At 40.2% G+C, this 13,397-nt stretch overlaps 1 protein-coding gene across 1 annotated transcript in view; it reads right to left on the bottom strand.

The window, feature by feature from the left end:
• Positions 1–2,182: 2,182 nt before the first annotated feature.
• Positions 2,183–13,397, bottom strand: part of SGCD (sarcoglycan delta) — a 434,054-nt gene continuing 422,839 nt past the window's right edge. The window contains exons 7-8 of the mRNA XM_068980722.1: positions 3,723–3,846; positions 2,183–2,356 (exon numbers count right to left, since the gene is read on the bottom strand). Coding sequence (XP_068836823.1) covers positions 2,183–2,356; positions 3,723–3,846 — 298 coding nt within the window. The remainder of the gene's footprint in view (positions 2,357–3,722; positions 3,847–13,397) is intronic.

The raw sequence follows: 13,397 nt of genomic DNA, 5'->3' as shown, positions 1-13,397 counted from the left end.
ATCTGAAAGTTATGGGGTAGATGCTCCGAGTTGTCAAGGAGGGCCTTTCTTGGCTTGGAATAACCCTGGATATGGTACATGCAGATTCTGGCAGTGTGATTCTACATATATAAATAGTACTGAGCCAGAGCAACTGGATTTTTTTTTTTTTTTTTTTACCATTTTCTTTTTTAGACCCTAATGCTGCAAAATAAACAATCATATGGTCTCATCATTAAGCAATCCAGTTCTTCTCTATGGATATTGAGCAGGAGTGACTGGAGGGAGCCCGGGGTCCAGAAGCCAGCAGAGCCACTGGTCAAGCTAGAACCATCCCTCTTTCCCCGACTGCTAAGTGACCAAGCAACACACAGTTTGTTTTTACCCCCCATGTGTGCAATCTCAGCCCCCCGATGCTTGAGTGTCATCTCAAAAATACCAAACCTCTTATTTTCTATGGCAAATGTCACCTCTCCTTGTGAAGTAAGAAAAAGTAGAACCCTGTTGAGGAAAAAACAAATGCCATTCAGGCCTACAAGTACGACTTCAGTGGGGCCACTGCTTGCCAAGTGGCATTCAGGGAGGTAGAAACCAGTTATGTCTCCCTTCCAGGCTCCTCGGAGTCTACATCTGTCAGCCACTTGGTTTGTCTACCAGCTTTTAAGATGCCTGGTCATCATTTTACCCTTTCCCTCCAATCACCCAAAATAAACTACAGGTAACAACAAGATAAACAGGATGTGCTTCTCCTTGCTGAGTGCATTGACGTAAGGCACAGGCACATTTCCCCCTCTTTGAACAGAGACGGTGTAATCTCCTGTCCCAGCACAAGAGCTGGCCAGGGTGACCCTGGAGCGTGATGATGAAAGTGGGGGTGATGGGAGGTAGCTGATGGCGGGAATTAGGGAGCTGCTGCCATTTGCAGGGGAGCAGGGACCACTGGGCACCAGGGGACACAGCGATTCTAAGGAAGACACTTGACTCTTGTCTAGAGTAATATTCCATGAACATTCCTGGGGGCACATGGTACTGCATGGCTGTGATTCTCGGGTCACTATTCTTAGAGAAAACAATGGTCAATTTAGGAAAATGAATATCCCGATACTGAAAAACTATGTAAGACGATTGGAGGCAGAGTGCTTGTGCATGCCGTTAAAAATTAAAGGCGTGCCTCTTAATTACCTACCAGTCCCCAGAAACATATTTAAAAATAATTCTGTTCCCTATGCCACTCTTTGACTGCCACCTCCCAATAGCTTCTCATAGGGGTAGGGGGTTCTACTCTTAAGGATTTGGATTGACTTTATCATTTTGGGTAGGAGCCCGCTGGATAAAAGTCAAAAGTGAGGTTGTAACAGATTTTGAGCCATTTTTTTCCCTTTAAACAGAGACATATCGGCCATTTATTCTTAGTCTGTCAGGCCTCTGAGTAGCTTCCAGCCGACTGAGGAGCAGCTGTTATCCTATTTTGTGCTGATTTACAGCTCCTGTTTTGACTGTGGGATAATATGCGAGTTTGAAGGAAGGAGGCTAGCAGGAGTTGGGAGAGTCATTCAAACTTTGCTAAAATCCATCCTCCAAATTCCACAACCATGAAAGCCTGGATGCATTTGGATGCCAAAGTAGCACAGCCAGTCTGAGTTCCTCTGTCTGACTTCTAGAGGGATTTGACTTGAAGAGGGAGGAGATGGCTGGCTGTGTGACAGCTCATAAAGGGAACTACAGGGGTCTTAGCCGCTGAGGGCGACTTGCAAATTCCCGCCATCACTGCCTTGTGATGACACTAAAAGAAAAGACAGGCTGTTACTCAAACATGTAGGGGGATATTCAGTAAGTGTCGATACACTGTGTGATTCAGCAGGGTCTGGAGAATATTGGGCCCAAATTAGTGTTTTGATCTTATCATGTACATGACAGGGTTGGGATAGCAATGACAGTGGATATCACAGGGTCACCCATGGTTCCTTTTGTACTGAAACCTCATTTTATACAGAGGATATATATATTTATTTATATATATTTATATATATTTATATCCACCCACACACGCAAACACACTCACGCATACACGCACGCACGCACGCACACACATACACACAAGGTCTTTGATAGGCTTTCCGTGTTCTAGTAAAAATAGCTGGCAGCCAGGGTCTAAAGCCAAAAAAGTCCTGGATGCTGCCGGCAGTGTCCACTACAGACGGTCTCACAGGCAGACACTTGTGTTTATCTGACAGGTGGAACCGGTTCCTGCCTGGGACAGGAATAACCTCCCGTTGGCGCAGACGCAGATCTCGAACACCTTCTGCCTCGTTCCTGTGGGCGTATAGGATCCATGAGGCAGTCTAGGTAGTTTGATTTTCGCAGCATCTAACTTAATCTAAAGAGAGGAAACAGGAAGGAAGAGTCACTTATCCTCTTGACATTCCAAAACAGTGGATAAGACTGTTCAGTTGAAATTGAACGAGTACCTACTATGTACTCAGCATTGTTGATGCTGGGAATTCAGGGATGAACAAGACAGGTCAAGTCTCTTCCCTCCCAGAAGCTTGTATTCTAGTCAGACAGTGTTGCACTGGCAACATCATGTATATATTAGTATTTTGTAATAGTATATCATGTGGAATGTGAACGGATTCCTAGAGTGATGTAAATTTGGAAATGGTAGGGTAACAATTTTCTTTACTATTTTCTTTTCTTTGCTATTCTCAGCCTCTCTATACATTTAGGTATGGGGTGGGGCTTCAAGAACATGCAGCACTTCTTGCTTAAATGTCAGGATTATAATTGATCCCTCCAGTGTCCAGATCCTGATAGCTATAAATTGCATCTGTGATGTAGTCACTCCTTCTAAATGTGTGTGGTTTTGGAGTCTGCAGCTGTCTGTGGAGACAGTTTTGATAACTGAAAGCTCTATCTGACTTGCTCTGTTAGAACAAATATAGCACATGCCAAACCAATCAAAAGTCGGGCTTAGTGAACAGAGGTAGGTGGAGACTGATAACCTCTAAGGAGAAATGGAAAGTGGAATAGAGTTTTGCTTTAAAAACTCATTTTTCCTTTTTAAAAAAATCTTAAATAGAAAAATTCACTTATGAATAGGATGAAGGCACTTTCAAAAGTTTGCATTTGAATTGTATTTTCTTTGGGAATTTGGCTTACCTTGCTTGCAAAAACACAAGCAGTTCTTCTGTTCACCAAAGTGAGACTGTATTGGGGTAAGAGAATGAATATTTGCAGCCTTTCGTCTCTTAGCCTCTCGTTGCCTATCTGGTTTTGACTTGTTCTGATTTGGGATAGCTGTTAGATCTTACTTTTCCATTTTCGGTGAAAGTAGACGCATGCAATGTACACTTAAAAATGACTACAAGTAAACTAAGCTTCTCTTTAAATAGTCTCGTGTGTTTTACAGTTTAATTATACCAGCCAACTAAATCTATTTTAAGGTGATGAGAGGGTTTGGAGTTAGCATTCATTTTTACAGCTGTCCTTATAATTCTGTTTTTGTAATATGTGCTATTAGCTCAGCACTTTACAAATAATGAGTCATAACTTCTATGGGTTGTGGGTTTGGCTTATAATTGTGCTGTTCAATACATGTGATCCAGAAATAAAACCTCCCAATTGGCTCTTTTTGTTGTTACACTGTATGATCAACTTCAGAGGCAAAGCAGTGATATGTCTTAGAAGAATCGTTGGCTCATTGGAGCTGTGTCTCTCTGGGCTTCTGTCCCTCTCACGCCTACCTCTCCATCTTTGGACTCCAGTCTCAGCTCTGTTCTGCAGATGGCTTCCATGTTGCCAGCTTCTGCATTTATTTCTACTCCTTTTGGGGCCTCCATCACCAGAGACCGGGTCGGGGACTCCAACCTGAAATATACACAAGGCTAAGCGTCAAGATCGCGTTTCACTCTTTTAGTAGATTTAGGAGGAAGCTGATGCTTCTGAGTATTGAGATGACACCAGTATCTGATGAGAAAGTGCTTCCACCTTTGCTTCACATGCCTGATCAACTTTATGAGGGTGGACATAGCATATCTGGGCTTTATCTTCATTGCACACCATAAAGATTGTGAGGAAGGTGTTTAAGGCTCCTAGTTTTGTTCTGTCTTACACCTAGTTGATTGTTGCTTTATTAGCATGATTAACCAACTTCTTACATAAGTTATCTCTAGAGTAAGGCAATTTCAAGTCTAAACTGAGATTCCTGAAATTGGTAGGTATTCTCTCCAGTTTGCCCTACTCTGTGTCTTCCTGGGAACAGGTAGAGGTTAAGAAAATAGACCTAGGAGTTGGACATGATTGACCCAAGCCATGGGGCTGCCATGGTATGACCTTGGAAAGTCCTTTCCTCCTGTCTTTTCCAAAATTTCTTAAAGCCTCAGTTTCCTCATGTCTAAAGTGCTCCAAGTGGTGCCTGGCACATTGGAAATGTATGATTAATATGTTTTAATCATTACTATTACTGCTGTGACTGTTGTTATGACACTAGCAAGTCATAAAGAAATCTCAGGCCTTTCTTAAACAGGCAGTTGTCAAAAGAAGACTCAGGATAGATAAGTTGTTGCTAGGAGTGAGAGGGAAGTGATTCAACTATAAAGGGTAGATGCTTTTTTGGTGACAGAACTGTTCTCTGTCTTGGTTACAGTGGTAGTTACGTACCTCCATGTGTTTATAGGAACTTTTTGGACTAATTATACTATCCAACAGTGAATTTTATTGTATGTAAATTAAGTTGAGAGAAAGAATCAGCCACACTCTGTGCTAATTATTGGCACAAAAGAGGATAATGCTTCATAGAAAGTTTTTTGCCTATCTTATTTTATGCAAAAAATATGAACTAAAACTCATCCTATAAGCATTTTAGATTTTAACACTATCACCCAGTTGAACTGAATGAAGATCCTCTTCCCTGTTACAAATAAAACACTCCAACTTAGAAAGCACAGCTCTCGGCAATGGCCACCAAACCACTCTAAATCAGATCAATTTTCTGCATTTATATTTCTCCATTCCTAATTTTCAAACACTTTGAACATGTTTAAAAGGAACATCACGTCATTCTCTCTGCCAACCGCTGACTCCATGTTTTGCTTCCACCAGCCCCCACGGGTAGGGCACATTTTCGTGGGCATCAGCAAGTGGCAAGAAGAGCAAGGCACCAGTGGGGTGCCACCCTGAGTGATTCCAAGCCATACTGCACAGGTGCCAACAAACGGTTCTTCTCCGTTTCCCAGGTCTGGGTCCCTGAAGTCTCTAGTCCTCTGGAAAGGGCTGGCTTGAGCTTCTCTTTCAGTCCTCCTTTCCCTTGTGACCTCACCCCTTGGTGTGTGGCAAAAATCCCCCATCCTACCCCTTCCTCCTCACAACATCTTCACCATGTTGGTGCTGAGCTGAGTATGGTTCCATCTTGGTTTATGGCAAACTTCTTTTGCCTGCAGTTTTTCTCACTAGAACATCTGGGCAAGGAAGGGGGGCTCTTGTCACTAGAACAGCATAGAACGATGTCCCTGCAGTTCAGTCTGTCTAGGACTTAATCCAACTCAGTCAAGCTCTTCCTATAGCTTACTTCTAAAATCTGCCGATGGTTTTCTGCCATTTTCTTTGCTTCTCTCCTATAAGGTCTGGCTGACTCATACCCCTTATCCTAGCATTGCCTAACCTTCTGTTTTCACTAATGTTCATCCCATGGCATAAACTACCCTTCTGACAATACTGCCTACTCACCTCCACATTCGTTCACCATCTCTTCAATGGCACTTCTCCACCTTGATACAGTCCTCAAACCATATTCTCTCTTTCCCTTTCCTTTGACCTTCTCTCCTTCCCTTATTACAATGGTTAACTCAGCTTTTTTAAAAAAAAAAAAAATTGGAGTATAATTGCTCTACAATGTTCTGTTCATTTCTGTTATACAATGAAGTGAATCAGCTCTATGTATACATATAGCCCTCCCTCTTGAACGCACCCACTCGCCATCCCATCCCTCTAAAGTCACCACAGAGCTTCAAGCTGAACTCCCTGTACTTTATCCTAGCTATTTATTTCACACGTGGTAGTGTATATGTCGATCATACTCTCCCAGATCGTCCCACCCTTTCCTGCCCCAGCTCTGTCCACATGCCCATTCTTTATGACTGAGTCTCTATTCCTGCCCTGAGAGTAATTCACGACTTCTCCATCCTCAATATACTAGTTTATCTCTAATCGGGAATACTGAAACCTCACCAATTTTGTGTCTAACTCCTCCTTTTTTTCCCAGTGTACTTCACACACAAATATATCTTCCTGAAGTCAGTTTTGAATATGCCACTTATCAAAACCCTTGCAAGTTTCTTAGAAAATATAGGAGCTACTGGACATATCCAGCCATTGACAGCTTGGTCTGACCTATTTTGTTAGTGTTATTTCTTGCCACAAACATCACCTATGCTTTATTGAATACTTAGCAGGTGACTGGGCTCTGAGGGAAGTGTTGTATACTGTGTTATCTCTTTTGGGTATGTGTGTGCTCAGTTGTGTCTGACTCTTTGCAGCCCCACGGGCTGTAGCCTACCAGGCTTCTCTGCCCATGGATTGTTTCATGCAAGAATATTGGAGTGGGGTGCCATTTCTTACTCTAGGGGATCTTCTTGACCCAGGGATTAAACCTGGATCTCCTGTCCTGGCAGGCAGGTTCTTGACCATCACACCACCTGGGAAGCCTGTTATCTCATTTAATCCTGACAAAATGCCATGCCTTCAGCACTCCTTTAGTCCTGGTTGTACAAGCAAGGGAGACTAAGGTGAATGACTTCAGGTTGTACATCTAGTAAAAGGGAAGAACCAAGATTCAAACCCAAGTGTGTTGTCCAGTGTATAATATCAGTGCCAGGAAAACTGGACTTCTTTCCTGTGCCTTAGGTCTTCACCCCACGCTTTGTAAGTAAGTGCCAACTCTCTCTTCATGGAATTAGCACTTTTATTTCCAAAACCAACCTCTGTAAATAAGGGTAAGGTGACAGGGAAACTTATTTCCTACCCTAAATGGTTTTCACAATTTACTGAAATGGTTGACATCAGTGACATCAAATTCAGGATACAGTGAATGTGTTCCTATTTGATATATATTGTTCAAGGTGAATGGCTGATACAAAATGATAGTTGAGGGGAAAATTTCAAGATAGAAAAACAATGTTTGGAGCCTGGAGAACTTTATCAGCTGGAGCTTTGGCTTTTCAGACAGGCTTAGGAATTCCCTTTACTCTCACCACCTCCTATGGGCTTTGAAATCAGCAGGAGGGCTCCCAGGCCAGAGAAGTGAACTTAGAAATGACCACTGCCTCTTTCCCTCTCACAGCTTTGGAAGTGACAAGAAACGCGGCTACTCTGCTTCCTAGTGTCAAAGGCTCCAATAAGGTAGAAATGGCAATTCCTTGGCCAGAGACCAAAGGGTAACTGGCTTTGTGTTTCAAACCCCATCTTAACATCCTTTATTGTTCAGGCAAACTTAATAGTATGTGCACAGGCTAAATCTTTCCAGTGTGACAAAAGCTCCTACAAGAGCCCTGAGGGGCTCTTGTGGTGATTTCAGTCAATTTCTGACCGCAGATTAACAACCATGACTCTACTGCTTAGTTGGTTATTGAGCAGGGAAAATGGAGGGAGGCTTCCTCCTGATTTGGAAGGTGGTGAAGACTCTTTGAAATGAATACAGCTCCCGATAGGAGCAAATGTGACTCCTCTGGGAGGACTGAAAGAGCCTGAAAATAGACAGAAGCCTAGGAGAGGAGGCCTGAGGCTAGCCTGTGTTGTCCAGAACAGTGGTTCTCAAACTTGAGCAGCAGAATCCCCTGCCAGGCTCCCATGAGTTATACAGTAGGTTCAGGGTGGTGCCTGAATGCCTGCACTATTGGCAAGTCACAGGTGATGTTGAGCTGATAGTTTGGGGACCACACTTAGAGAACCACTACTCTGAAACAACGTTGTCATACCAGATGTCCACAAAGGCTGGATAGGTTATGTCAGTGAGTGGCCCATAAGAAAGCTCGAAGGAAAACTAGTCTCTGAGCAATCATAGATGGCAAGTGATGGAGATGCTTTAGACAGGAGGCAGCTGATATTCTAATCTGGCCTATTATTGCCAGAGCTACTGGTAGAAAACAAAATTTATTTCAAATCATTAAACTGTTGGAATTGATGCAAAGGTTTCTCCAAATATAAGTATGGTAAAAAGAATGACATTGCCATAGATCTTGTGTGTGTGTGCGTGTGTGTGTGCGTGCGTGTGCTTAGTCGCTCAGTCATGTCCAACTCTTTGCAACCCGATGGATAGCCCGTCAGGCTCCTCCATCCATGGGATTATCCAGGCAAGAAAACTGGAGTGGGTTGCCATGCCCTCTTCCAGGGGATCTTCCCAACCCAGGTATACTCACCACCTTCTTAGCAAAAAAAATTATTTGTAATTCCCTGAGCTTCTTTTCCTAATTCTATCAATTTCCTTCTCTCAAGAGTAACTAGTACTATGAATTTTGCTTACTGTTTTCTTGCTTTTCTTTGTACTATTACATTACTACATTTGCCTGCTTAAATGATAAATTCTTCACTATCATGTGTTTTTGAGCTTTATGCACAGAATGTTTCCACTTAGTGATTTATTTATTTTTGGCCTCAACAGTTTGTTCCTGAGGAACAGCCATGCCTGGCTATAATTTATTTGATTCCCTCGGGTTAATCACACATCATGATTTATTGTCCATCCTTTTGCTGGACATTTTGATTGATCCCAAGTTTTTTTTTTCTACTAAGTCATCTCTGATGTGCATCCTGGTGTTTATTTGTAAATTTTCTTTAGGACACACTGGTGAAGAGTGACATTGCTAGCTCCTAGGGTATGCTTATTTACAGCTTTATTATTTTCCCACCAGTAATGTATAGAGGTTATTCTATTTATTCTGTTTCTTGCTAGCATTTGATATTGTTTATTATGAAATGAGTGTGAAATGGGATGATATTGTCTTTTAAGTATGCATTTCCTAGTTTAGTAATGGAGGTAAGCATCTTTTTATTTGCCTGTGAGCCATTTGGGACTCTTCTTCAGTGAAATGTCTTTTTGTGTGTGTGATTTTGTGTGACTTATAATCATGCTTTATGTATTCTCAAAAATAATTGTTTAGCAAAAACAATTGATATGTATTGATAATTCCTTCTTTTGAGGCAGTAGCTTATCTTTTCATTGGGTATTCATGTTTGTGTATGGTCTGAGATTGGGGTAAAAAACAGATGCAGGTGAAGGATCTCAACATCATATATTGAAAAGCCTATATTTAGGTCTTTCATAAATGATGTTGCCAGACACTTATGGGTCTTTCTAGTCTATTTCATTATTCTATTCATCTATCCCTGTGATAACAATTAAGTGTTTTAACTTACTACTTTTAAATTCTTTACATTTCATAAGACAAGTCCTCTTACGTTACTTTTTCAAGACAGCTGTGAGGTAGTTAGAATAGGAAAAAGCAGTCCAGAATGGCAGTGGCTAAAAGACAAGGAAGGGAAAAGCCCACGAAACTAGAACAAAGGAAGGTCCGAGGACGAGGACGGGAGTGAGGACCTCAGAGAAAACAAACAGCACTCCTGGCTAGCCCAATTTACATAAGGCAGGCCCAGGGGGAGGAGAGAAAAAAAAAACATAAAAAAGAGGAGCCAAAATTGGGCTGGAGGCTTTTCCCTTCCTTGTCTTTTAGCCTCTGCCTTTCTGGATTCCTTTTCTTATTCTAACTACCTAATTTCAGCATCAAATGAAGGAAGACCTGTAGGAATTTTAGTTGGATTTCTGTTCTCTCCATGATGATTCATCTGTCTCTACTAAGTTTTCTTGGATGTATTTCAATAAAGTTAGACATTTTTTTCCTATGTGGATTCAGCATATCTCTTGTGGCTACTGAAAATGATATTTTGGTTAAAAAGTATTTCTCTTACACTTACTTCTTTTTCCTATTGTATTGAGATTCAGGTTTTTGTTTGTTGTTTTCGATATGTTGATCTTATAGTTAACACCTAGGGGAATGAGGCAGGAGGAGAAGGGGACAACAGAAGATGAGATGGTTGGATGGCATCACCGACTCAATGGACGTGAGTTTGAACAAACTCCAGGAGATGGTGAAAGATATGGAAGCCTGGCATGCTGCAGTCCATGGGGTCACAGAGCCGGACATGACTGAGCGACTGAACAACAACAAATTATCTTATTTTTCATAATTTGTACACAGGTTGATTTTGGTTTTCTTGTTATTGTTTAGTTGCTAAATCATGTCTGACTCTTCTGGAACCCATGGACAGGTTCCTCTTGTCCATGGGATTTCCCAGGCAAGAATACTGGAGGGGAGTTGCCGTTTCCTTCTCTGGGGGATCTTCCCAACCCAGGTTTACTTGGTAGGCACTAGTTATTTTATGACAGTTTTATATCTTTTGATTTCTTATACTTTTCATTTCTTTTACTTTCTATACTGTTCTGTCTAGGATTGTCCAATACAGTGCTAATTAATAGTAAGGAAAGGGCAACCTTGCCTTTTCCTGACTTGAAAGGGAAAGCTTTAAAAAATTCACCATTAAGTAAAACTTCTTTGTTCTAGGGTTTTATTTTTGCCCCTGAAATACTTTTTATCATGATGAGAGAGTCCCTTTCTATTCTTATTTTGCTAAGAGTTTCTATTATTCATTACTGTGAATTTTATCAAGTACCATTGTATTCTTCATATTTTGAGATAATATACTTATTATATTAATGTGGTGAATTATGTTAATTTTTCAATAATCCACTCAATTTTTGGTATTACCTTAATGCTGTCATTCCGCCTGCAATGCAGGAGAAGAGAAGTCACTCAGTCATATCTGTCTCTTTACGACCCCATGGACTGTAGCCCACCAGGCTCCTTGATCCATGGGGTTTTCCAGGCATGAATACTGGAGTGGGTTGCCATTTCCTTCTCCAGGGGATCTTCCTGACCCAGTGATTGAACCCGGGTCCCTCGCGTTGTAGGCAGACGATTTACCATCTGGATTCAGTCCCTGGCTTGGGAAGATCCCCTGGAGAAGGGAAAGGATACCGACTCCAGTATTCTGGCCTGGAGAATTCCAGGGACTATACAGTCCATGGGTCGCAAAGAATCAACACCACTGAGTGACTTTCACTTCACTAATGTCATTATATATCATCAATATCTTTGTCAAATTCTATCACTTTATTCTGAAATTTTTAATGAAAGATTAGATTTATTTACCTCTTGTATATTTAAAATCATTGAGAAACCTGGGCATTGAATGACATATTTTTCCATTTAAATTTAATTACAGGATTATACATGTTTTATGCTTCTTCTCAGGTTGACTTTGGCAAGTTCTCTCTCTTCTTGGTATTTTTTCATTTCATAGAGAGGTTTAAACTTCTTGGCAAAGCTTTTTATAATATTTTCATTTTAAAAACTGTCCCCAGCATTTGTAGTTATGTCTTTTGTTGTTCCAAATATTTATATTCGTGTCTTCTTTTCCCCTTGAGCAGTACTGTCAATTATTAGTCTTTTCAAAGAGCTAACTTTTGCTTTTGTCAACCCTGTGTTATGCTTATTTCTTGTGCTTGAATTTCCCTTGTCTTCTGTTCTAAATAGAACTGCAGAATTATTCTAAGTAAGTTCTAAAATGTGTTGCCGCCTTAGTTAATTAAAATGTTCTGCCTTCTTAATTTTTAATATTTTCATTTAAGGATATGCATCTGGGGGGCAGCATACCAAAGAAGTGTTAATAATATAGGTGTGAATATTTTGCCATTTTAGTATAATTTTTCCTCTGGTAAGTTTTATAGAAGGACTTTCCTTAATTTCTAAATATGTAAGATTTTCTCATATATATTTCTACTGTATAATTTATTCATTAGTTTTAAACTAATAATCTTACGATAGTTGAAAATATTCTCTTTAATAAACAAATTATTTAAAAATTGAGACTAGATTTTTGGTCCAGTATATGTTAATTTTTACAAATATTCATGCCTCTCTGAAAAGAATATGTGTTCTGCAGTTGTTGGTGTTCTATGTCTATTAACTCAAGATATATACCTGTTTGATCTATCAGTTATAAAGAGAGGTATGTTATTAAATACACACCAGCTTAGGATTCCATGTATAAAATAGTTCTACTTCTTATGTTTTTTGCCTTAAAAGCCATTTTGCTTATTAGTGTAGTTGTTCTGTTTGTCAGTATTTTCCTTGAACACATTATTCTTTTAAATATCATCCATTCTGTATGGTTATATTTTAGATGTGTCTCTCATATTAACTGTATTTTTTAAAAATTTCAGATGTCTTTTTATTAAGGAAAAATTTACATACAATGAAATGCACAGGGTTTTTTTTTTTACTTTTACTAAGAGATAAACATTGTCTATATTTGAACAACACGATATTTTAATACACGTGTATATTGTGTACCGATTCTTGCAGTTAATTAACCTATCCATCACCTCACATATTTACCTTTTTCCCCATGTGGTAACAATATTTAAAATGTACTCTTTTAGCAAATTTCAAACATATAATACAGTATTATTTAATAACTACAGTCATTACTGTGCTGTACACTAGCTCTTCTGAACTCATTCAGCTTATAACTGAAAGCATGCACCCTTTATCGAGTCTCTTGATAGTAGATATTTGGTTGTTTTGAGTTTGGGGCTATATTGCATACATCTTTATGAGGATAAAATTTTTCATTTCTCTAAAATAAGTAGCTATGAGTAGAACTATTAGGTTATAGCATAGGTGTGTCTTTAAGAAATGTGCTAAGATAGCATCTAAAATAATCCCTAAAGATCCTTGCCTCCTGGTATTCATGCTTTTAGGTGATTCTGTCTCCTAGATGTGGGCTGGATATGTTGTTGTTCAGTTGCTAAGTCAAGTCCAGCTCTTTGTGACCCCAGAGACTGCAACATGCCAGGATTCCCTGTCCTTTGCTATCTCCTGGAGTTTGCTTAAACTCATGTCCATTGAGTCAGTAATGGTATCTAATCATCTCATCCTCTGCGGCCCCTTTCTCCTGCCCTCAGTCTTTCCCACTGACAAGGGTCTTTTCCAATGAGTCGGCTCTTTGAATCAGGTGGCCAAAGTATTGGAACTTCAGATTCAGCGTTAGTCCTTCCAATGAATATTTAGGGTTGATTTCCTTTAGGATGGACTGGTTTGATCTCCTTGCTATCCAGGGGACTCTCAAGAGTCTTCTCTAGCACCACAATTCAAAACCATCAATTCTTCAGTGCTCAGCCTTCTTTATGGACCAACTCTCACATCCATACATGACTACTAGAAAAACCATAACTTTGACTCTACAGACCTTTGTTGGCAAGGTGATGTCTCTGTTTTCTAATACGCTGTCTAGGTGTGTCGTAACTT

The sequence above is a fragment of the Capricornis sumatraensis genome, chromosome 9 (genome assembly GCF_032405125.1).
Source record: "Capricornis sumatraensis isolate serow.1 chromosome 9, serow.2, whole genome shotgun sequence".
NCBI classification, from domain to species: Eukaryota; Metazoa; Chordata; class Mammalia; order Artiodactyla; family Bovidae; genus Capricornis; species Capricornis sumatraensis.
This window is presented reverse-complemented; position numbering and strand designations above follow the sequence as displayed.